The sequence below is a fragment of the Pogoniulus pusillus genome, chromosome 28 (assembly GCF_015220805.1).
Source record: "Pogoniulus pusillus isolate bPogPus1 chromosome 28, bPogPus1.pri, whole genome shotgun sequence".
In the NCBI taxonomy this organism is placed as follows: domain Eukaryota; kingdom Metazoa; phylum Chordata; class Aves; order Piciformes; family Lybiidae; genus Pogoniulus; species Pogoniulus pusillus.
The window spans coordinates 18,560,302-18,582,581 of NC_087291.1; the positions used below are offsets into that span (position 1 = coordinate 18,560,302).

The 22,280-nt window shown below is 59.4% G+C and overlaps 1 protein-coding gene across 1 annotated transcript in view; it reads left to right on the forward strand.

The window, feature by feature from the left end:
- Positions 1-21,369, forward strand: part of ADAM22 (ADAM metallopeptidase domain 22) — a 55,095-nt gene extending 33,726 nt beyond the window's left edge. Inside the window, 16 exon segments of the mRNA XM_064167159.1 lie at positions 270-362; positions 1,150-1,230; positions 2,053-2,103; positions 2,853-2,916; positions 3,509-3,614; positions 4,328-4,444; positions 4,921-5,089; positions 5,930-6,035; positions 6,533-6,623; positions 7,171-7,188; positions 8,127-8,234; positions 9,528-9,628; positions 10,683-10,749; positions 14,095-14,181; positions 18,145-18,268; positions 19,434-21,369. Of these exon segments, the coding sequence (XP_064023229.1) occupies positions 270-362; positions 1,150-1,230; positions 2,053-2,103; positions 2,853-2,916; positions 3,509-3,614; positions 4,328-4,444; positions 4,921-5,089; positions 5,930-6,035; positions 6,533-6,623; positions 7,171-7,188; positions 8,127-8,234; positions 9,528-9,628; positions 10,683-10,749; positions 14,095-14,181; positions 18,145-18,268; positions 19,434-19,454 (1,404 nt within the window). The 3' untranslated portion in view covers positions 19,455-21,369.
- Positions 21,370-22,280: the final 911 nt, after the last annotated feature.

Here is a 22,280-nt window from a genome sequence, read left to right on the forward strand (position 1 = left end):
AGCGGGTTGTGCGGAACGAAGCTGTGGAAGGAGCTGAGCAAAGCCTGCCCCTCGGCGGGGCCGCGGCTGTGCCCGCCGGGCAGTGAGCGCTTGGCACCGCAGGCAGCCAAACTCCTTCCTGCATCGCAGAGGGAGAGCAGCCTCGGGTGCCACACAGCTGCGTGCAGCCTGGCCCCAGGCCCGCGGCCCGCTGGGCTCAGCCGCCCTGCCCAGGCTGCCCTGCCCAGGCTGCCCTGCCTAGGCTGCCCTGACCGTGTCTGTGCCCGCAGGAGTGCGCGGCGCAAGGAGGGGACTGCTGCAGCTCCTGCACGCTGACCGCAGGCTCGCAGTGCAGCACTGGGCTCTGCTGCCGCAATTGCCGGGTAAGGAGGGCAGCTGCCCTGGCCCCTTGGCACCCTCTGCAGCTTCCTGCGGGCACCGCAGCAGCCGTCCCCAGCCCTGGCGCCCTGAGACTGCTCTGCTCAGAGCTTGCCTTTGCAAACGGCCTGCAGGCAGCTTTGTCTGGGGCCCTAACAGTCGGAGGGGTACTGGGTGGGAAGGGACCCTCCAGACTCATCTCTATCCCCTGCAGTCACAGGGACAGCTCCAACCAGAGCAGGCTGCACAGGGCCACGTCCAGGCTGACCCGGAATGTCTCCAGGGATGAGCCTCCACCACCTCCCTGGGCAGCCTGTGCCAGTGCCTCCCACCCTCACTGTGCAGAGCTTCCTCCTGCTGCCCACCCTAACTCTGCCCTGCTCCAGCTCCAACTCCAAACCATTGCCCTTGGCCTGTCCCCACAGCCCCTCCTGGACAGTCCCTCCCCAGTCTGCCTGGGGGTCCCCTGCAGATACTGAAATGCAGCTCTGAGGTCTCCCTGCAGCCTTCTCTGTCTTTTAATCTTGGCATTCTGGGCTGGTGGCTGTGACAGCTGAGGAGGTGACCTGAAGCCTGCCAGGCTGAGGCAAGCCTGCAGCAGGCTGCGTTCCGGCAGGTCTGATGAGCTCCCCTTGTTTAGCCAAGCACATCCACAGCCACGTGCGCAGCCTGCTGGTAACAGCAGCACCAGCGGAGCCTGTCCCTGCTCCTGGCGAGGCAGAGCCCTGGGCAGAGGTGCAGATGCCAAGGTACCAGTTTCTGACCTTTCTCTGCTTGTCGTTTGTCTCCCAGTTTGAACCCAAGGGAGTCCTGTGCCGAGAAGCAGTCAACGACTGCGACATCGCCGAGAACTGCACTGGCAATTCCAGCCAGGTGAGCTCCTCTGCCTGTCCCTGGGCTCAGAGTCGTTGAGGCTGGGAAGGCAATCCAGGATCTATTCCAGCCTTCTGCCCTGCACCTCCAGGGCCACCAATCCACATCCCAAAGTGCTGTGTCCACACTTCTCTGGAACTCCCCCTGGGCATCCTGTGCCAGTCTCTCCCCACCCTCACTAAAGAATCTCTTTCTCGTCTCCACTCTCAGTCTCCCCTCTCCCAGCTCAAAGCCACTGTCCCTCGGCCAGGCACTCCCAGCCCTTTGCAAAAGTCCCTCCCCAGCTCTCCTGGAACCCATTCAGGTCCTGGCAGGCTGTTCTGAGGTCTCCCTGCAGCCTTCTCCTCTCCAGGCTGCACAGCCCCAGCTGTCCCAGCCTGTGCCCACAGGGGAGCTCCTGCAGCCTCTGCTCGTCCTCATGGCCTCCTCTGGACCCTCTGCAGCAGCTCCCTGTCCTGCTTGTGCTGGGGGCCCCAGAACTACATGTAGTATCCCAGGTGTGGTCTCAGCAGAGCATAGGGGCAGAATCCCCTCCCCGTGCTGCTGCTCTCCTCAGGGCCGCTCTCGAGCCGCTCCTTGCCCAGCCTGGGTTTGTGCCCTGGCCCAGCTGCAGGACCTTGCACTCAGCCTGGTTGAACTTCCTGAGGTTTGGTTGGGCCCAGCTCTGCAGCCTCTGCAGGTCCCTGCAGGTGCCACCCCTTCTCTCCAGCCTGTCAAGCACCCCACATAGCCTGGTGTGTCCCCCAGAGCTGCCGAGGGTGCCTGGGTCCCTGTGCCCATGTCACTGCCAAGGAGGTGATGTTTGTGTCTCTTCTCTGCCAGTGCTCTCCCAACATCCACAAGATGGATGGCTACTCCTGCGACCACCAGCAGGTAACTGCCACCTCCTCCTGCTTCAGAAAGCATCAGGGGTTGGGTTGGGAGAGACCTCTAAGCTCACTCAGTCCAACCATGCACCTAAAGGGCCACCATGGCCACCAAAACATGGCCCCAAGTGCCATGGCCACACCTTTCTGGACCAGCTCCAGGCATGGGGACTCCACCACCTCCCTGGGCAGCCTCTGCCACTCTGACCACTGGCAGCAAGGAAATTCTTCCTCACTTCCAACCTAACCCTCCCCTGCTGCAACTTGAGGACATTTCCTGTCCTGTCACTTGCTCCTAGGGAAGAACCCAACCCCAGCTGGCTGCAGTCTCCTCTGGGAGCTGCAGAGAGCAATGAGCTCTGCCCTCTAAAATTGTATTTTATGGGTTTGGATCTGGGACAGCTCTGCTGCCATTCCTGTGCTCTGGGTGTTTGTTACACCCTGGACTCAAGCATTTAAGTTCATGGTTGGGTTCTGGAAGGAACCTTCATGGCCATCCAGTGTCAGTCCCCTGCCATAGGCAGAGCCACCTCCCCCCATCCCAGCTCACTCCAGGCCTCATCCAGCCTGGCCTTACACACCTCCAGGCAGGGAGCTCCCAAGGCAGCCTGTTCAATGTCTTGTTCACTGAACTGACCCCATCTAAGCTGCTCTCAGCTGCCTCAGCAGAGGGCATGCAGCAGAGCTGCCTTGGAGCAGGCCCAGGCTCTGGAGGCTCAGCTCAGCTGAGACTTTGTCTGTGTTCCTTCTGTGCAGGGCATTTGCTTTGGGGGAAGGTGCAAGACCCGGGATCGGCAGTGCAAGTACATCTGGGGTGACAGTGAGTGCTGCTTCTGTGCTCGGCCCAGGGCTGCTCTGCTGCCTGGGGGACTCTGCAGGGGAGCTGCTCAGAGCCATCAGCACTGCCACTCCCGTTCCCGCAGCCCCCGGCCAGTGCTGCTCCCTGGGGCTGTTCTTCCCCGGCTGCTGGAGCCTTACTGAATATCCTGTGGGCTATGCCCACCCAGCTGCCAGCCCTGCCAGCTCACACTGATGGCAGCACGGCCTGGGGGGTGTCAGCCACTGCTCCCAGGCTGGCACCATCAGCAAAGTGGCTGAGGCTCCACGCTGCCCCTGCACCCAGGGCACTGAGGGACAAGTTGAACAGGGCTGCACCCAGTCCTGACCCTGGGGACAGCACCAGCCACAGGCCTCCACCTAGGCTCTGCCCCACTGACCACAGCCCTCTGAGCTCTGTCCTTCAGCCGCTCCCAGCTCAGCATGATTGCCCCAGCTGCAGCTGTCCAGCTGGGTGGGAGGAGGCCATGGGGGACTGGCAGAACTCTGCCTGCTGGGCCTGTGCATCACCACTGCCCAGGACCTACCTTTTCAAAGGCTTCAGCATCTCAGGGGAGCTCTGTTTGTGTTGGCAGAGGTGACAGCTGCTGACAGGTACTGCTATGAGAAGCTGAACATCGAAGGGACTGAGAAGGGGAACTGTGGTCGAGACAAGGACTCCTGGATACAGTGCAATAAGCAGTGAGTTGATGCCCTCAGGAGACAGCTGGAGGGAGGTTGGTGTCCTGCTCTCCTGCTTTTACTGGCATGAAGAGCCTCAAAAAGCCTCTGTGCAGAACAGACTTCTCCTGGCCTCCTCCTGCCAGCCTCAGTGAAGGAGGTTCTGGAGAGGAAAGGGGAGCTGAGAGATGATGTCTGGCAAGAGAGATCTCCTCGATGATGTCCTTGGGTCCCTTCCAACCCCTAATATCCTCTGATCCTATGAAGAGAGCAGCATCTGAACTTAGGGGCACTTGGACCAAAGGTGGTTCTGGTACTCCTTGCCCCTTGGTGACAGAGGAGCAGCCTGTGCTCTCCCACCCCTGTGCTCTCACATCCCAGGGTGGTGCTCCGCAGTTGGTGCTCAGTCTCCATCATGTTGTAACTCCACATCTCCTCTCAGGGGACTCCTCTCAGGGAGCTACAGAGAGCAATGAGCTCTGCCTTCAGCCTCCTCTTCTCCACACCAAACACCCCCAGGGCCCTCAGCTGCTCCTCCCCAGCTCTGTTCTCCAGATCCTTCCCCAGATTCCTTGCCCTTCTCTGCACCTGCTCCAGCCCCTCATGTCCCTCCTGGAGTGAGTGCCCCAGAACCACCTCCAGTACTTGATGTGTGGCCTCCCTAGTGCCAACTGCAGGGGCAGTCCCTGCCCTGTTGCCCATTTCAGGGCTCTGTGTTTGTTCTCTGGCTGCAGGGATGTGCTGTGTGGGTACCTCCTGTGCTCCAACATCTCCAGCGTGCCTCGGCTGGGGGAGCTGGAAGGGGAAATCACATCCTCGGTCCTGCAGCACGGAAGAGTCTACAACTGCAGGTAGCTGGGAGTGCTGGGGGAGCACCGAGCCGCAGACACAGGAGGGAGGGGCTGGGAGGGACCCCTGGAACTCATCCAGTCCAACTCCCCTGCCAAGACAGGGTCACCTAGGGGAGGTCCCATGGGAACGTGCCCAGGTGGGTCTGGAATGCTGTGTGGCAGCCAAGCCAGCGCCGTGGCTGGCAGAGGAGAGATGCTCTTGGGCCTCACCTGCTTGGTTAAGCTGCTCTGCAGTTTGCTTTATTCCATCCTCAGGCCAGTGGCATTCATAGACTCCTACAATGGCTTGGGTTGGGAGGGACCTTAAAGGTCATCAAGCTCCAGCCCCCATCCGTGGCAGGGACACCTTCTGCTGGAGCAGGTTGCTCAAGGCCAAGAGCTGCTCCCTCCCAGCCCTGGGCACTGTACGCCCTGAGCGTGTGGCAGCTGCAGCTGCTGCCAGCCCAGCCCCTGCAGACCTCTGCCTTGCCTTGCAGTGGTGCCCACGTGAAGCTGGACGAGGACACTGACCTGGGCTACGTGGAGAACGGGACCCCCTGTGGGCCCAGCATGGTGTGCCTGGACCACCGCTGCCTGCCCGCGGAGGCCTTCAACTTCAGCACCTGCCCGGGCACCAGCGACAGCCAGATCTGCTCTGGGCACGGGGTGGGCTCCTGCTCTGAAGGCCTCCTGCCTGCTTCGGCTGCCCTGGGTGCTGGGTGGTGTTGCCAGCAGGGGCTGCGAGGGAGCCACAGCATCACTGCAGAGCACTCTGCACAGGGGAGGAGGGGGAGGAGGCACAGGGGCAAACATGGTGCAGAGCAGGCATCTTCAGCAGGGGTGCCCAGTCAGGATGTGTTGGCTTGGCAGAAGTTCTGCCAGTCAGCCCCTTCCTGACACTTCTGCTGGCCTGCTTCTGCTGATCTTCTCTGCAGAGTCTGGCTGGGAGCTGGGTGAGTGCAGTGAGGCTCCCCCAGGCACTGCAGGTAGCAGCAAGCTGCGGGCAGGGTTGGTCTGCTGGAGGGCAGGGAGGCTCTGCAGAGGCACCTGGCCAGGCTGCACCCATGGGCTGAGCCCAATGGGAGGAGGTTCAGCAAGGCCAGGGGCTGGATCCTGCACCTGGGGCACAACAACCCTATGGAGGCTGAAGGCTGGGGGCAGAGTGGCTGGGAAGTGGCCAGCAGAGAAAGCCCAGGGGGTGCTGGGTGACAGCAGCTGGAGATGAGCCAGGGGGTGCCCATGTGGCCAAGAAGGACACCAGCAGCCTGGCCTGGATCAGCAGTGGTGTGGGCAGCAGGAGCAGGGAGGTGATGCCAGAGAGGTGGTGGAGTCCCTGTGCCTAGAGGTGCTGCAGGAAGCTGTGACCATGGCGCTGAGGGCATGGTTTAGTTGTAGCTGTGTTGCAGCTGAGCTCGATGCTCTTAGAGGTCCTCTGCAGCCTCAGTGACTGAGCAGTTCATGGAGCAGTGCCTGTGCCGAGCTGACTCTGGCTGCTCTCGGCCGCAGGTGTGCAGCAATGAGCTCAGGTGCGTCTGCGACCGCGCCTGGGGAGGGGAGGACTGCAGCACCCGGGTCAAGGATGACCTCTTCGAGAAGGATGCCCTCAGGAAAGGTACTTGGGGAGCTTCTTACCGGGGCCTGGCCAAGCCTGGAGATGGGAAATCAGATCCCCCTGGGATAGAGGAGGGGCACGAAGCAGAACTGGACCTCCTGTGCTGTCAGCCAGCATGCAACACCATGCACCATCAGGAGCTTCCCTTCCCCTGCCTCTTCCCCTTCCTTTTCCTGTTTCTCCTTTTCCTTCCCTCTCAGTTGAGCATAGCTGAGGTTGTTCAGCCTGGAGAAGGCTCTAGGGAGACCTCAGAGCTTCCTGCCAGTGCCTGAAGGGCTCCTGCAGGAGGGCTGCAGGGGGACTTGTGCTGAGGGGACCTGAGCCAGGCCAAGGGCAATGGTTTGGAGCTAGAGCAGGGGCAGTTTAGACTGGCCCTTGGGAAGAAGTTCCTCAGCAGAGGGCAAGTTGTGCAGACAGCATTTTGGAGGTGCACTTTCTGCCTTTGTGGGGTTTTCTCCTACAGCTTTGTCTTTACCCCCTTTTTTTGTGTGTTTCAGGTGTGGTCAGCACAAACATCATCATCGGAGCCATTGCTGGCACCATCCTGGTGCTGGCTCTGGTTCTTGGAATCACTGCCTGGGGCTACAAGTAAGGGAATTGTCTTCTTCTCCGTCTGCCTACAAATATGTTTGTGCCAGCAACCTCCTGGACCACTGGAGGTTGGGGGCTGAGCAGCCCTGGAAACAGGGACCTGGCAGTGCTGGTGGGCAACAGGATGCCCATGAGCCAGCAATGAGCCCTTGTGGCCAAGGGCATCCTGAGGTGGGTTAGAAGGGCTGTGGTGAGCAGGTGGAGAGGCCTACTCTGGCTCTCTGGTTTGGGACCAAGCAGGGGCAGGGCTGGGGGCGGAGGCCAAAGTGCACCCTTGGTAGCAGCCTCTCAGTGAGCAGGCTGCAAACCCTAGCTCTGGGGGCGGTGGAGGTCCCCTGCAGCCCTCCCACCTGTGCAGCTCCCCATGGAGGCCACCTGCAGCTCAGGACTGGTCCTGCTTTGTGCTGGGTTTGTGGGTGTCTGAGCATGCTGCTGGCAGAAATGTTTGCTGCAGAGATGTTTGAAGCAAAACTTCTCTTTCTCTTCCTGTGGCTGCACACTGACAACTCTTTCTCCTCTCCTGCTCTTTGCTGCTCCTGGGAAGAAACTACAGAAGACAGAGGTATGTCAGCAAGGCAGCACAGCCTGTGTTAGAGAGCTCCACTTAGGAGGAGGAGGAGGATGGTGCTTGATCCAGACATGGCTTCAGTTCAGGGTGCAGGGTTGCTTCTCACCCAGGGTGCTGTTCCCACCTACAGTGATGTGCTGTTGGAGATGTCTGGCTGTGGCTATCCAAGGTCTCAAGGAGCACTCCAGAACATTCACTTTGGTGGTGACTTTCACTGAAACCTTCCTGGGCTCCCACACCAACCCCACACCAAGGAAGCTGTGGCCATGGCATTGGGGCTGTGGCTCAGTGGCCATGGTGGGGTTGGGTTAATGGTTGGACTGGATGATCTCAGAGGGCTCCTCCACCCCAACCCATTCTGTGGTCCCCCACTGCTCCACACAGCCAGCACAGGAGGGGCTTCAGGGCCTCAAAGCTGCATTTCAGTACCTGCAGGGGACCCCCAGGCTGGCTGAGGAGGGACTGTACAGAAGGGCTGTGGGGACAGGCTGAGGGCAATGGTTTGGAGCTGGAGCAGGGCAGAGTTAGGGTGGGCAGCAGGAGGAAGCTCTGCACAGTGAGGGTGGGAGGCACTGGCACAGGCACAGGGAGGTGGTGGAGGCTCCATCCCTGGAGACACTCCAGGTCAGCCTGGATGTGGCCCTGTGCAGCCTGCTCTGGTTGGAGGTGTCCCTGTGACTGCAGGGGTTGGACAGGATGAGCTTGGAGGGTCCCTTCCAGCCCGATGCCATCTGTGCATTCCCCCTGCTGGATGCCCTGCTGCCGGTGTTTGGCAGCTTCTCAGAGCTTCCTCCCTGCTGGGTACACTGTGGCTACTCAACAGCTTCTCCAGAGCTTCTGCCCTTGCTCCTTGCTCTCAAGCCAGTCCTGGTGCCCAGCCGTGGGTGCCCTGGTGCCCAGCAGCTCTCTGACTGCTCTCTGTCGTGCTGCAGACAGCTGCCCCAGGGCGACTACGTGAAGAAGCCTGGCGAGGCCGACTCCTTCTACAGCGACATGCCCCCGGGGGTCAGCACCAACTCGGGCTCCAGCTCGAAGAAGAGGTCTGCTTTTCTGTCGCATTTTCAGCTCTCCACCTGTTCCATCACACATTATTCCATTAGCCAGAACATTGCTTTGTTTTGCAGCAGGTTCGACTCTTTCTTCTCTCTTGGGGGACGGTTGGAAGCGGTGTCCTTTGGGCTTTGATCACTGATCCTCCTCCCCAGGCCCTTGCTGCTCTGGGCGTTGGTTCCTCTGCCAGCCCTGCCCTGCTGGCCACTACAAAGAGGCCAGAAGAAACAAATTTCCCGTTCTGAACCAATTCTTGGTCCTTCAGGGTTTTCATCATCTCCCTGCCTGGGAATTGCTTCCAAGGGGACTCTAGGCACAGGCTGCCCAGGGAGGCTCTAGCTGCCTCCTCCCTGGAGGTGTTCCAGGCCAGGCTGGACAAGGCCCCGAGCAAGCTGTGCTGGTGGGAGGTGTCCCTGCCCCTGGCAGGGGGTTGGGGCTGGGTGGGCTTGATGGTCCCTTCCAACCCAACCCTTCTCTGAATCTATGAACCCTCAAGGTCTCTCCCAATCCAACTGCTCTGTGAACCATCAAGGTCCCTTCCAACCCAACCCCATTCACCTGTGAGCAGTTGCTGGCTCCAGCAGCAGCAGTCCCTGAAACCCCAACAATGTTCCAGCCCTGGTCATGTAATCAAAGCCAAAGGAGCTCTGCCTTGCTTCACTGCTGGTTGTGAACTGTTCAGTTACGTCTTTGTCGCTGTCATTAACCCACAGAGCTGACCTCAGGGTCTGGCTGCTGTTTGCTGTCTCAGGCTGGGGGTGGTGGTGCTTAGAGCTTATTCCACTGCCCTGGCTGCTAAACTGAGTGGTCACCAAGTGTCACCCTAGGAGAGGGCTCTGCAGAGTCCTGCTGTGCCTTTGTGCTTGCCAGCAGCCTGCGCTATAGGTGTCCCTGCCAACTAGACTGTTGCCCAGGTGAGCCTTGGGGTCCCTTCCAGCCTGGCAAGCCACAAAGATGCTCCCAGGGCGGGTGGGAGGTGTCCCTGCTGTGGCAGGGTACTGGAGCTGGGGGAGCCAGAGAGTCCCTTCCAAGCCAGCCCATTTTGTGATGATTCTATGCTAAGAAGCCCATGAGCTTCCTGCAGGTAGGAGCTGGGGCTGAGATGCAAGCCCAGAGCACATCTGGTGTGTGCTGGTGTTTGTGCTTCCCACTGCTGGGCTTGAGCAGGGCTCCTGGGTGCTGTGGTGGTGCAGGCAGCCCTTGGGCTGTGCCACGCTGCTGAGCTAAGGCTGGTGTGAGGCAGTACCCTCAACAGTCCCCACATCTGAGCCCTCCTGCTGCAGGTCCAATGGATTATCCCATTCCTGGAGTGAAAGGATCCCAGACACAAAGCACATTTCAGACATCTGTGAGAATGGGAGGCCCAGGAGCAATTCTTGGCAAGGTAGGTGTGCCCCTCTGGCTGCCCACCCCGCGCTGCTGCAGCTGGGCTGGACTGGAGACAGCAGCAGAGCTCCTGAGCATTGAGCTGATAAACTGAGCTGGAAGCAGCACCCTGCAGAGTGCCCTCGGTGCAGTGCCCCGGGGTGCCCACGGAGGGGACATCTGGTGGCTGCCATTCCTCCAGAGGCAGCTCAGGGGAAGGACAAGAGGAGGTCTCTGCACTCCTGCCCATTTCCTGGGCTTCAGTCAGGCAGTCGGGGGGGTCTGCAAGAGCAGGCATCTTCTGCCAGGGAAACTGAAACTGGCACAGCTGCAGCAAAAGGGAAAGAAGGGCAGGCAAGTGGCCAGCCGAGGTGGGCCAAGGGGCAGCGACCTGTGGCTTTGGAGTGATGAAAGCAAGAGGGATGACCTCTGACCTCTCAGTGACCACAGCCGTAGGGACTGACCTCTGAGGAGTGTAAATGGTGACAGCAAGAGGGGCTGGCCTCTGGCTTTGGAATGGAGACAGCAAGAGGGGCTGGCCTCTGGCTTTGGAATGGAGACAGCAAGAGGGGCTGGCCTCTGGCTTTGGAATGGAGACAGCAAGAGGGGCTGGCCTCTGGCTTTGGAATGGGTAGGGACTGATTTGGGCTTTTTGAGTGACTAAATGGCTAGGGACTGAGCTGTGGGTTTTAGAGGATTCAGTCAGAAGGGACTGATCTGTGATTTTTAGGTGATTAAGAGGAACTGAGCTCTGATTTTGAATGGTTAACTGTCAGGGACTGACCTGTGATGAGTTTTCAATGATCAAATCAAGAGGGGCTGACCTGTGGCTTTTCAATTATGAAATCATTAGGGAGTGAGCTGTGATTTTTAGATGATTAACTCATTAGGGACTGAGCTGTGATTGTTCAGTGATTAAATCAAGAGGGGCTGACCTGTGGCTTTTCAGTGGTGAAAGGCAGTGAGGTAAGGACACTTGTGCTGGGGGTGCCAGCAGAGCACCCAGCTGGGCACGGGCTGCAGGGTAGCTCCAACCTGTCTCACCTCTCTTTGTCCTTTTTGCTCTCTTTCAGGTAATATAGGAGGAAACAGAAAGAAAGTCAGAGGCAAAAGATTTAGGCCACGGTCTAATTCAACTGAGTAAGTCTGAAGGTGCCACAGCAGAGCCCAAGGCTTGTGTGGGGGGAGGGTTCAGGTCCCTGGGGAGCAGGCAGCTGCCTGGGTGCTCTGGTGGCCTGTTCTGGTTGCTGGCTGCTGCTGTGGTGCAGGGCTTGGCTAACGTGTGTCAGCCTCTGTGCTTTGGGGCTTGCCACTGCCTTTGTTGTCCCGGGTGGGCTTCCTCTCAGTGGTGCCCAGAGCAGTGCCCACTGATGGAGGCAGCCTGCACCATCCCTGCAAACTGCCACTGCTGACTGTGTCCTGGTTCAGTGCTGAACTTCTGAGCCCCCCTTGTCTTCACCTGGGCTTGGGCCACTGCAGGCTTAGAGGGTTGGCATCTTTGCCTCCCTGCCTGCAGGCTCAGAGGTCTGTCTGCTTCGAGAGCAGCCTAAGGGTGGTGATGGCAACCTGGGACAGCCAGCCTGGAGCCAGCCCCCAAGCCATGGCTGATGGGAGCCCTTCCCCAGTGCCCCCAGTCCTTCCCAGCTGCTGCCTACCGAGGTGTTGGCTGCCCAGAGGTAAGAGGCCCTCCTTGAGCACTCAAAGCTGCTGGCTCAGGCTCCTCTGGTGGGTGAGGGATGTGTGGTTGGGCCTGGCAAGCACTGAGCTGCTCTTCAGGGCCAAGCCTGCACAGGAATGGCCCTTTGGGAGCGTGGTGGCAGTGACAGTGCACTGCCCAAGACACTGGCACTGACTTTGCACCTTAAGGGGCAAGTGGGCATGATCCCAACCTTGCTGGGATGCTAACTGGGCCCTGCTCTCCCTCTGGGGACTTAGAGTTTGAAGCTTCTCTCCCCCTGAACAGAAGTGAGTGGGCTCAGAAGGGTCTGCAGGGAAGCCCTCTGGTAGCACTTCCAGAAGCAGACTGCAGTTAGAACCTTGCACCTTGGCTGAGCTGGAAGAGAAGGAGCAGCCCTGCTGGGCTACAGCAGTGTGGGCAGCCCCTGGGAACTGGCTTCGTGCCATACCTGCTGCAGAATTCAGCTTCCCTGGTGAGCAGCTGCAGAGCTGCAGCCCAGAGCAGAGCAGCTGCAGAGCTGCAGCCCAGAGCAGAGCAGCTGCAGAGCTGCAGCCCAGAGCAGAGCAGCTGCAGAGCTGCAGCCCAGAGCAGAGCAGCTGCAGAGCTGCAGCCCAGAACAGAGCAGCTGCAGGGCTGCAGCCCAGAGCAGAGCAGCTGCAGAGCTGCAGCCCAGAACAGAGCAGCTGCAGGGCTGCAGCCCAGAACAGAGCAGCTGCAGAGCTGCAGCCCAGAACAGAGCAGCTGCAGGGCTGCAGCCCAGAACAGAGCAGCTGCAGGGCTGCAGCCCAGAACAGAGCAGCTGCAGAGCTGCAGCCCAGAACAGAGCAGCTGCAGGGCTGCAGCCCAGAGCAGAGCAGCTGCAGAGCTGCCTGCTGTGGTGTCTGTCTTCTCCCAGGGGAGTTTGTCTGGAGCCAAGCAGCAGAGGCAGACTCATGCCACAGACCAAGGTTCCTTGGGCACAGAGCAAGCTTTGAGCTCTGCAGCCCTCCCAGCTGTGCTGCTCATGCCTTGGTTCCTCACAGCCCTGTGAGCAAAGCTGCTGCTGAGGGCAGAGCTCCTCTGGGAGGTTGTTCTTCGTTGCTAGGTGTCCTCAGCCGAGCCTGGGCTGCCTCAGCAAAGCTTCCAGCACTCCCCATCCCTAGAGTGGAGCAGGGCTCTGAGCCACCTGCTGTAGCTGGGAATGTCCCTGCTGGCTGTGGGGTGGTGGGACCAGAGTCTTGGAAGCCTTGAATGCAGGTGGGAAGGGACCTCAGGCGCTGCCCAGGCAGGTGCTGCAGTGCCCACCCCTGGAGGTATGTGAAAGCTGTGTAGATGTGGTACTGAGGGCTGTGGCTCAGCAGCAGTTGGGTTGTGAGCTCTGGGTGAGCTGTTGGACCTGATGATCCCAAAGGTCTCTTCCAGCCTCAGCAGCTCTGTGGTTCTCAAGGCTCGCTCAGTCCCAGACCTCCTTGGGCAAAGCAGGGTCAGGGTTCCTCCCCAGAGCTCTCTGCTCCCAGCTGTAGGGATGCTTCCTCCTGAAGGGGTTGGGAAGAGCCATGGCAGGCTGAAGCCAGAGGGCTGCCCACCTCCAGTCCCCCAGCCCAGCACTGCAGCTTCTAGATCACCTTCAGAGGTGCCCTGCAGCCCAGTGTGTTCTGTGCTCACCCAAGGCAGGTGGTGCACTTGGCAATGCCAACAGGCCATAGGTGCCCACAGGGTCCTCAGCCCCGGGTCTGGTGGAACAGGCTGCAAACAGGAGGCTTCTGCTGCAGCCAGCCAGCAGGGAGCTCTCTGGCTGAGCTGACAGCCTGATGGGTGCCCTGTGCCAGCAGTTCTGCCTCTGTCACCCTGCACAGTGAGCTTTTGTCTTGCTGGTGGCTACTGCCAGCACCTCTGCCTGGGACTCTGCTGTGTGTTGTCCCTTTGCAGCTGGGGGCTGAGACACAAACATCTTCTCCCCTGCTGATGCTGCTGGCAGAGAGCTCAGCTCCACACTGCCTGTTTCCTGGTCTTGGTGTCACTCCTGGCAGTGCTCAGGCTTCTGCTCCCACGAGTGTGGGCCTGGGGTCAAGGCAGCTTCTGCAGAATGTCAGCTACCTGCAGCTCACCCCAAGGAGACCTGCTGTGGTCCTGCCAGGGGGGCTGAAACCTGCCCCTCTGGTGGCAAACAGCCCAAGCCTTGACACACAGCAGGGCCAAGATGTGTTCCTGCAGGAGGGGCCAAGCCCAAGCTCCTGTGCTCACAGGGCCCTGAGCTTGCAGCTGCTGGTGCAGAAGGGTCTTCAGCAAGCACACTGCAGGGCTGGAGCCCAAAGGCTCCTTCAGCCCTTGCAGTGAAGCTGAGGAGACACTGGAACAGGTTGCACAGGGAGGCTGTGTTTGCTCCCTCCTTGGAGGGGAAGAGGTTGGATGAGGCCTTGAGCAAGCTGTGCTGGTGGGAGGTGTCCCTGCCCATGGCAGGGGTTGGAGCTGGATGGGCTTGAAGGTCCCTTCCAACCCAGCCTTTTCTGTGAATCCCAGTCCTGGGGTCAGGGCAGAGGCTGTGCAGGGCAGGGGCTAGGTCAGAGTTGTCCTCCTCAGGGGTTGCAGCAGGCCTGGGCTGGCTCTAGGTCACAATTGTCCTCCCCAGGGGTTGCAGCAGGCCTGGGCTGGCTCCAGATGAGCTGTCCCCACGCAGCCCTCCCCCTCCCCATCCATAGTGGTTGCCCTGCCATGTTCACCTGCATTGTTTGGGGACCAGGACATCCTTGCTGAGCTTTGTGCTGTGTGTTCTCAGACTGTTTCTCTTCTTGTTCTGCTTTCTCTGTTCCTCCCATTGCTTTCTGCAGGTATTTAAACCCCTGGTTCAAAAGAGAATATAATGTAGCTAAGTGGGTAGAAGATGTGAATAAAAACACTGAAGGACCCTACTTTAGGTACTTTGGACATTCATTCTCTCTCCTTGCTCAGAGCTCTGCCAGCACCCCCAGCTGGGGCTGGCAGCTTGTATACCTCCATACAAGTGTGTAGGTGCTCAGGACCCCACTCTTTTGCCTGCATTTTGGTGTCTCTGGGGCTCTGGTCCTCCGTGTGCCTGAGGCCCTGCAGAAGGGGCTGGTCTAGTGCATGCATCCCCACCACCAGCTGCAGCTGCTAGTGGCTTTCTCATCCTCCTGTGGGCATGAGGCACATTGCTCACTAACGAAGCAGAGTTAGTTAGCCAGAATGGGCACTTACTGAGCAAGAGGCTTCCTAGCACCCTGCCCACTGCACACCACAGCCTGCGCTTAGCCCAGCTGCAGGCAGCAGCTGCTGGGTGCTGTGGCCGCCTGGCAGCCGTTAGGTGGTGGTCAGGCTCCCCACAGCCCTGAGCTCAGCCCCCAGCAGAGAAGGAGGGACTCAGAGTGTCAGTCTCTGGCCAGAAACGAGCGTCCTGGCAGCGTGTGGGGTGCTGGGCTGCTGCAGAGGCTGCCGTGGCCAGGGCAGCAACCAGCGCTGGGCTCTTGCTGGAGCAGCCTTTGCCATGACAGCCAATGGGGACTTGAGAGCAGGAGAGCAAAGCCCCCATCCCCTGACCCCAAACTGCAGGGTCCTGCCCCCTTAACCCCAGTGTCCCCTGCAAGTACCCCTGAGTGTCCTCTGTCCTCCAGAGGAGCAAGAGCAGCTCTGGCTGCTCCTCCTCTGGGCTCCATGTGAACCTGGGACACACAGCCTGAGCCTGCCAGGCCCAGCCCAGAGCACCACACTTGTCACCCAGGATGCAGCATGGAGGTGTCCAGGGCCAGGCTGGGGGAGGGCCTGAGCAAGCTGTGCTGGTGGGAGGTGTCCCTGTCCATGGCAGGGGTTGGAGCTAGATGAGCTTGAAGGTCTCTTCCTAGCCAACCCAGGCTGTGATTCTTTGTCTTGTGAGGTGCAGTGAGGCAAAGTGCAAGGCCCTGGCCCTGGAGCCTGGACATGTCCCTGGGCAGCCTCATCTAGTTGGAAATGCCTGCTGGGGGGTGGGCAAGGTGAGCTTGGCAGGTGCAGGTGGGCAGGGATGTGCAGAGCAGGTAGAACTGCAGCCTCAGGTGCTAGGACAAGAGGAAATGGCCTCAAGTAGCTCCAGGGAAGGTTAAGTTGGACCTGAGGGACAATTCTGTGCTGCAAGAGGGGTCAGAGATTGAGACAGGCTGCCCAGGGAGGTGCTGGAGCCCCATCCCTGGGTGTTCCAGAAGCCCTTACTGGGTCACCAAAGTGTGGGGGTGATGCTGTGCTGGCAGCTGCAGCAGCCTGTGCCAGCAGCACATGGTGGGCCAGAGTGGAGAGCTCTCAGCCTGTGGTGTCCAGGGACCCCCTGCTGGCTGTGGGCACCACCAGTGGCTGGTGGGGGGCAAGAGAAGGTTCTGCAGGCACAGTCAGGGGAGACACTGGTCCAGCTGTAATGTTCCTAAGCAACAAAGAGCCAGAGCAGCTGCAGGCACAGGAGGGTCCCTGTCCTGTCTGAGGTCCCCTCTAGATGAAGGGGTCCTGCCACCCCTAGAGCCAAGGCTGGGTGCTGGTGCTCAGCACCAGAGCCCTCAGCTGCACAGCACCCCACACAGTGCCCTCCTGCCCCCCAGGGCTCGGGCAGAGCTCTGCAAGGCAAGGGAGACCCTGGCAGAGCTCAGCAGATGGGGGAAGAGCTGCAGTGGGAGGCCTCCTTGGAGAGATACCCTCAGTCTGCAGGCCAGGGCAGCTCCAGTTGGAGCCCCAGTGTCCAGGGGCATCTGGGTGCTGAGCCTGCACCTGCTGGAGGCCTCCCCAGATGAATGCCCTCAGTCTGCAGGCCAGGGCCAGGCCAGGGCAGCTCCAGTTTCCCACCCGGAGGCTTTGTCCTTTTTGTCTGCCCTGCTGTAGGAAGCTCTTGGGAGGGAGGAGTTCAGAATCCCTCTCCAGCAGCATCAGGACATGGTCCTTGGGTGTAAAGCTGGAGTCAGTAAGGTGCTGCTGCTGCCTCATTGCCACCACCTCCATCTGCCACAGCCCTCTCCTTGCTCCTGCCACCCCTCAGCCCACGGCTTGGCCACTGCACTGTGCTGCCTGCATGCCCCCAGCCCCGCCCGGGCACATCCCCCCCAGCAGCCCTGCCCTGCGCTGCATGCGCCGCTGCCAGGGACAGACTGATGCTTGCATCCCTGCAGATGATGAGCTTGCAGCCAGGCACTGGCACGGGGGCACTGCTCAGCTGGCACTTGGGACCATCACTGCTCCTCTGGCGGCTCCATAAGGGCCACCCCTGGCTCTGGCTCTGCACTGCCAGCCCTAGGGGCTGGGTGGGTGGCATCAAGGGATGGGATTGCCCCAGCAGGCACCACAGCTCCCGGGGGTGGCACTCATCTGTGGCTGCCCAGGGCCAGGCTGGATGGGGCCTGGAGCAAGCTGTGCTGGTGGGAGGTGCTCCCCTGGGCAGGGGGTTGGGGCTGGGTGGGCTTGAAGGTCCTTTCCAAGCCAGCCCATTCCGTGGCTCTGTGGTTATTGATGCCATAGGAATGAGTGGAGGAGTTTGCTGCTTGCAGGTGCTCCTGAGAGCTTGGGCCAGGTCAGGGGCACTGGCCTGGGAGTGCTGATTGGCTGGGGGGAGGCACTCACTGCTTGGGGAGAGGCAGGCCCTGAGCTCTGAAACTCCTCCACTGGGTTGTGAAATTCATTCCCTGATTTGCAAAACCTGTTCTGATTTGTGACACTTCTTAACTGATTCCTGAAATCCATTCCTTGAGCTGAGAGAGTCCTTCCTTAGCCTGTGACAGTCACCTGGGGCACTGGGCATTTGTTTCTGAAATGAATCCACTGGTTCATGGCATTTGCTCACTGAGCTGTGAGAGCCACTCATTAACTGGCAAAATTCATTCACCTCTAAGTTTCATTCATGCATTTGTGAAATTCACTCACTGATTTGTGAAATTCATCAGTTTGTGACATTCATTTATTGGTTTGTGAATTTCATGCATTGATTGGTGGAATTTATTCTAATCTGTGAAATTCATTCACTGATTTGAGGCCTTTTTTTTCCAAGATTGTGAAATTCACTGGTTTGTGAAATTTATTCTGAAGTTGTGACATTCATTCATTGATTTCTGAAGTTTATTCATTGGTTTGTGAAATTTATTCCTATTTCTGAAATTTCTTCATTGAGTTCTGAAATTCATTCATTGATTTCTGATATTTCTTCATTGATTTCTGAGATTTCTTCATTGATTTCTGAGATTTCTTCATTGGTTTGTGAGATTTGTTCATTGGTTTGTGAGATTTCTTCATTGATTTGTGAGATTTGTTCACTGATTTGTGAGATTTGTTCTAGTTTCTGACATTTGCTCCCTGGTCAGTGAAATTCATGCATCGGTTTCTGAAGTGTGCTTGCTGCTTTGTGCACTGCTGCAGCCTGTGAGGCTCATTCGCTGCTCTGTGCTCTCACCTGTGTCGTTTCTCCCTGATCTGTGGCGCTGGCTCTAACCTGTGCCGCTAATTCCCGTGGGCTGGGGACCTCCGTGCCCGGGTCCTGCACCTGGCCCTCGGCTCCTTGCCTTGGCAAACTCTTTCCCTGCGGACTGCTGAGGGAAGCCTGGAGCGGGCGGGAGCTCCCCTGGCACCCATTCCTTGCTTCCATCCCAGGGAGTCTGTTTGTTGTGCCAAGGAGCCTCTTGCCAGCTCCTCCCTCGGTCCTTCGCTGTAGTCATTAAGCAGGAAAGTTCCTCATCAGCTGAGGAGGTTTTGGCACTGCCCAGCAGAGAGCTCAGGGGCGGAGGGGCTTTGCTCCCGGCCCCTCAGGGTCAGAGTCCTGCTGTGCCCACCTCACCCCTGGCGCTGTGCCAGGCTGCAGGGCAGTGCCGGGGCAGTGCTGGCAGCTGCAGCCACCTCCTCTCTTTGTGTCTTCCCCACCCCAGGACCCTTTCTCCTGCCAAGTCTCCGTCTTCATCCACGGGCTCCATCGCCTCCAGCAGGAAGTATCCTTACCCCATGCCACCGCTGCCCGACGAGGAGAAGAAAGCCAACAGACAGAGCGCCAGGGTAGGTGCCCTCTTCACCCTCCTCTCCATCACTGACCTCACCTCAGCTTCTGCTGGTTTCCAGCAGGGCACTGTGGCAGGTCCAGGACTGGGTGAGAGCTGCAGTGGCACAGCTGGAGTGCTGGAGTCAGGTCTGGAGTCTCGCCCCAAGGGCACTGAGGGGCTGCAGAAGGGCCAGGGTTAGGAGAACAGGGCTGGGGAGGAGCAGCTGAGGGCCCTGCGGGTGTTTGGTGTGAGAAGAGGAGGCTGAGGGCAGAGCTCATTGCTCTCTGCAGCTCCCTGAGAGGAGGCTGCAGCCAGCTGGGGCTGGGCTCTGCTGCCTGGGCACAGGAGGAGAGGAAATGGCCTCAGGTTGTGCCAGGGCAGGGTTAGGTTGGAGATGAGAAGAAACTTCTTGCCTGAAAGAGCTCTCGGAGCCTGGCACAGGCCGCCCAGGGAGGTGGCTGAATACCCATCCCTGCAGGTGTTTCCAGAGGCAGAGCTGTGGTGCTGAGGGCCATGGCTCAGCCCCAGCCTTGGCAGAGTCAGAACGGCTGGGCTGGCAGAGCTGAAAGGGCTTTGCCAACCCAAACCCTTCCATGGTTCTGTGTTCCCTACACAATGTTCCCAGAACTTCTCTGGCCTTTGGGCAACTACAAAATTACTCTGATGAGGAGAGGTTGAGAGCCCTGGAGCTGAGACCCTGCAGAGGAGCAGCTCCAGAGGGGAGCTGAGCAATGCTGATCCATACCTGAAGGGCTGGGGCAAGCAGCAGGGGCCAGGCTCTGCTCAGTGCTGCCCTGTGACAGGACAAGGGGCAGGGGACACAAACTGCCACCCAGGAGGCTGCACCTCAGCATGAGGAGAGACTTCTCTGGTGTGAGGGTGCTGGAGCCTGGAGCAGGCTGCCCAGAGAGGCTGTGGAGTCTCCTGCTCTGGAGGCTTTCAAGCCCCACCTGGATGTGCTCCTGTGTGCCCTGCCCTGGGTGCCCCTGCTCTCCAGAGGCCCTTCCAGCCCTATTCTGTGACTCTACAGAGAGCCAACAGGGGCTGGGACCAGACCCAGAGCACAACTCTGGTGCCCCAAGCGCCACAGCTGCAGGTCTTCAGAGTAGCCCCTCCTGCCCCTCAGCTGGCAGCTGTCTGCCTGTTGGTGCTGAGCTGTTTGTGTTCCTTTCCCCCTCCAGCTATGGGAGACATCCATTTAGCTGCCCTGTGCTGCTGGCTGCCATCTGGGCTGTTCCCTGGGCCTCGGTGGGACCGCGGAGCCGCTGCACATCCATCGCTCTCCGGGCGGCTTGGAGGACAGCAGCCATGCCCTGAGCACCACCAGAGCTCCATGGCCTGAGAGGAGATAAACTGGGCCTTGGCCTTGGCCTTTCCTGCAGCTGCTGAGCTGATGGATTGATGCAGCCCCAGCTCCATGTGCCCTGCAGGGGACCAGGCCCTGCCGTGTGATGTTCTCACCCAGAGTGCCAGCTGCAGCCCTCTGCCAGGCACACCCAGCAGGGATGGTTGGAGGCAGCCCTGAGCTGGGCCAGAGTCGACCTGTTGAGAGGTAGCTCTGGAGGGCTCAGCTGTGAACTCCTTCGCTGTGCATGAACCTTCTCTTCGTCGCTTTCCGCCTCCAAGGGTTCCCACCCAAGCCGCAGTAGAAACAAGCATGCAGCAGCAAGAGACAGAGGAGCCCTCCTGGGGCAGGTCCAAGCGCTGAGAGGCAACACAAACCCCCAACGCCGAAGGTTTCTCTCTTGCTTTTCCACCTGATGTGTTTGTAGCCCCAGTGAGCAGCCTGGAGACAGCCAGACATTGGCTCCTGGCAGTCCCAGCCCAGCTGCAGCAGTGGACATTGCCAGATGCCTGCAGAAGTGGTCCTGACTGATGTCATCACGCTCCAGCTGTTCTGGGGCCATGAGCAGACCTCTCTGGGGGCACAGGAGGTGCAGCACTGTACAGTTGTGTCCCTCAGACTCAAGTGTTCCTCCTCTCAGTGTCTTACAGCCTCGATTGACATCAGCACACCCCAGAGCAGACCTCTTTGGAGGTGCAGAAGGTGTAGCACCATAGAGTTGTGTCCCCCACAGCGGTGTCTGACCCCAGTTTTCCTCACCTCAGTGTCCTACAGTCACGAGTGGCATCAGCACACTGCAGCTGTTCTGCCTCCGTGGGCAGATGGCTCTGGGGATAGCGAAGGTGCAGCACTGAAGCTGTGGCCCTCGGAGCGGTGTCTGACCCAGCCCGTGCCTGCCTGCTCACTGCTCAGTCCTGGCAGTCTCCGTGGGAAGCGGCGGAGCAGGACCTGTCTCCAGCCACCACCAGAGGGACCAGCCAGGGTCTGCTGCTCTGCGAGACGCCACCAGGAGTGGCTCAGCAGAGCCTTCAAACAAGCTGCACGCTGAGGGATGCTTCTGAGTGCTCAGCCCAGGAGGTGGTGGTGGTGATGGCCTCCTGGGGAGAGCTGCTGGGCTGTGCTGGGGCATTTCAGAGGGCAAGGAGCAGTGTACCCACTGCACTGTGCTGGCTGACAGCAGGGTGGGCATTGTACCACGCTCTGGAGTGCTGTGCTGGAAGTTCCCCAAGTCTCCTTGGCTATCTTCATCAAGCAATTCTTGCCCACAGGGGTGAGGAGACACTGGAACTGGTGCCCAAGGGAGGTTGTAGGAGCTCCAAGCCTGGCAATGTTCAAGGCTGGGCTTGATGGGGCCTTGAGCAAGCTGTGCTGGTGGAAAGTGTCCCTGCCCATGGCAGGGGGTTGGGGCTGGATGGTCTCGAAGGTCCCTTCCAGCCCATTCTGCATCTAAACTGAGCACAAGGGAGTTTTAGCTAAGCCCACCACGGGAAGTAAAACTTTTGCCATGGAGATGGTAACACCTGGAGGTGTTCAAGGCCAGGCTGGATGAGGCCTGGAGCAAGCTGTGCTGGTGGAAGATGTCCTTGCCCATGCAGGGGGTTGGGGCTTGATGGGCTTGAAGGTCCCTTCCAGCCCAGCCCGTTCTGTGCCCTGAGCTGTTAAGTGTTGGTGTCTCAGTGGCTGGTTGGATGCACCCCCTGAGAGTTGGTGTAACACAAATGCTTTGGGCTGGGCTGCTCTTGGACCCCATTAAACCAGTTTATAACCCTCCAGCTCTCTAGCTTGGACTCCTTCTTAGCTTCGAGGTGGCACCACGGCAGAAGAAACCAGCCCTGTCACCCATTCAGTGTCCAGTGCCGGGAGCACCTACCATGGACCTGGACCTTCTACCTCTTCAATGTCTTTTCCTTTCCTAAGTGAGCCTTTGTGATGAGTTTGCATGTTGGAACACGCCCTAGTGTTGGCCCTCGGGTGGTTTCCTTCACAGCCAACAGGTTCTGGTAAGCATTCTGGAGCAGTTCAAACCTGGGCGAGGGCAGGGGGCTGCCCACAGACCTTCTGGAGGGGGCACTCACTTGGAATGGCTTTGAGCACTCCTGACCTGAGCACCCCTGCCCCAGGGCAGCAGGGGTGACCTGCTGAAGAGCAGCTCCATGGGCAAGGACCAGCAGGGCAAGGGAAGTTCTCATCCCCCTCTGCTCTGCCCTGGAGAGACTACATCTGGATAACTGTGTCCAGTTCTGGGCTGCCCAGTTCAAGCAGGACAGAGACCTGCTGGACAGGGACTTGCTGGAGAGAGCCCAGCAGCGCCTGCAAAGGATGCTGAGGGGCCTGGAGCAGCTGTCAGGAGCAAAGGCTGAGAGCCTGGAGCAGAGCAGCCCCAGAGGGGCTTGGAGCAATGCTCAGCAAGAGCTGAAGACTGCGGGGCAAGAGGCTGGGCTTTAGTCAGTGGTGCCCAGGGACAGGACAAGGGGCAGTGGGCACAGACTGGAACCCAGGAGGTGTCACTTGAGCTTAAGGGGAAGCTTGTTTGGTGTGAGGGTGCTGGAGCCTCAAGCAGGCTGTTCAGAGAGGCTCTGGAGAGCTTCCATACTGCCCCTGAGCAAGCTGCTGTGAGTGCCCTGCTGGAGCAGGGGCTTGGACTGGACGATCCCCAGAGGTCCCTCCCAACCCCACCCCAGGA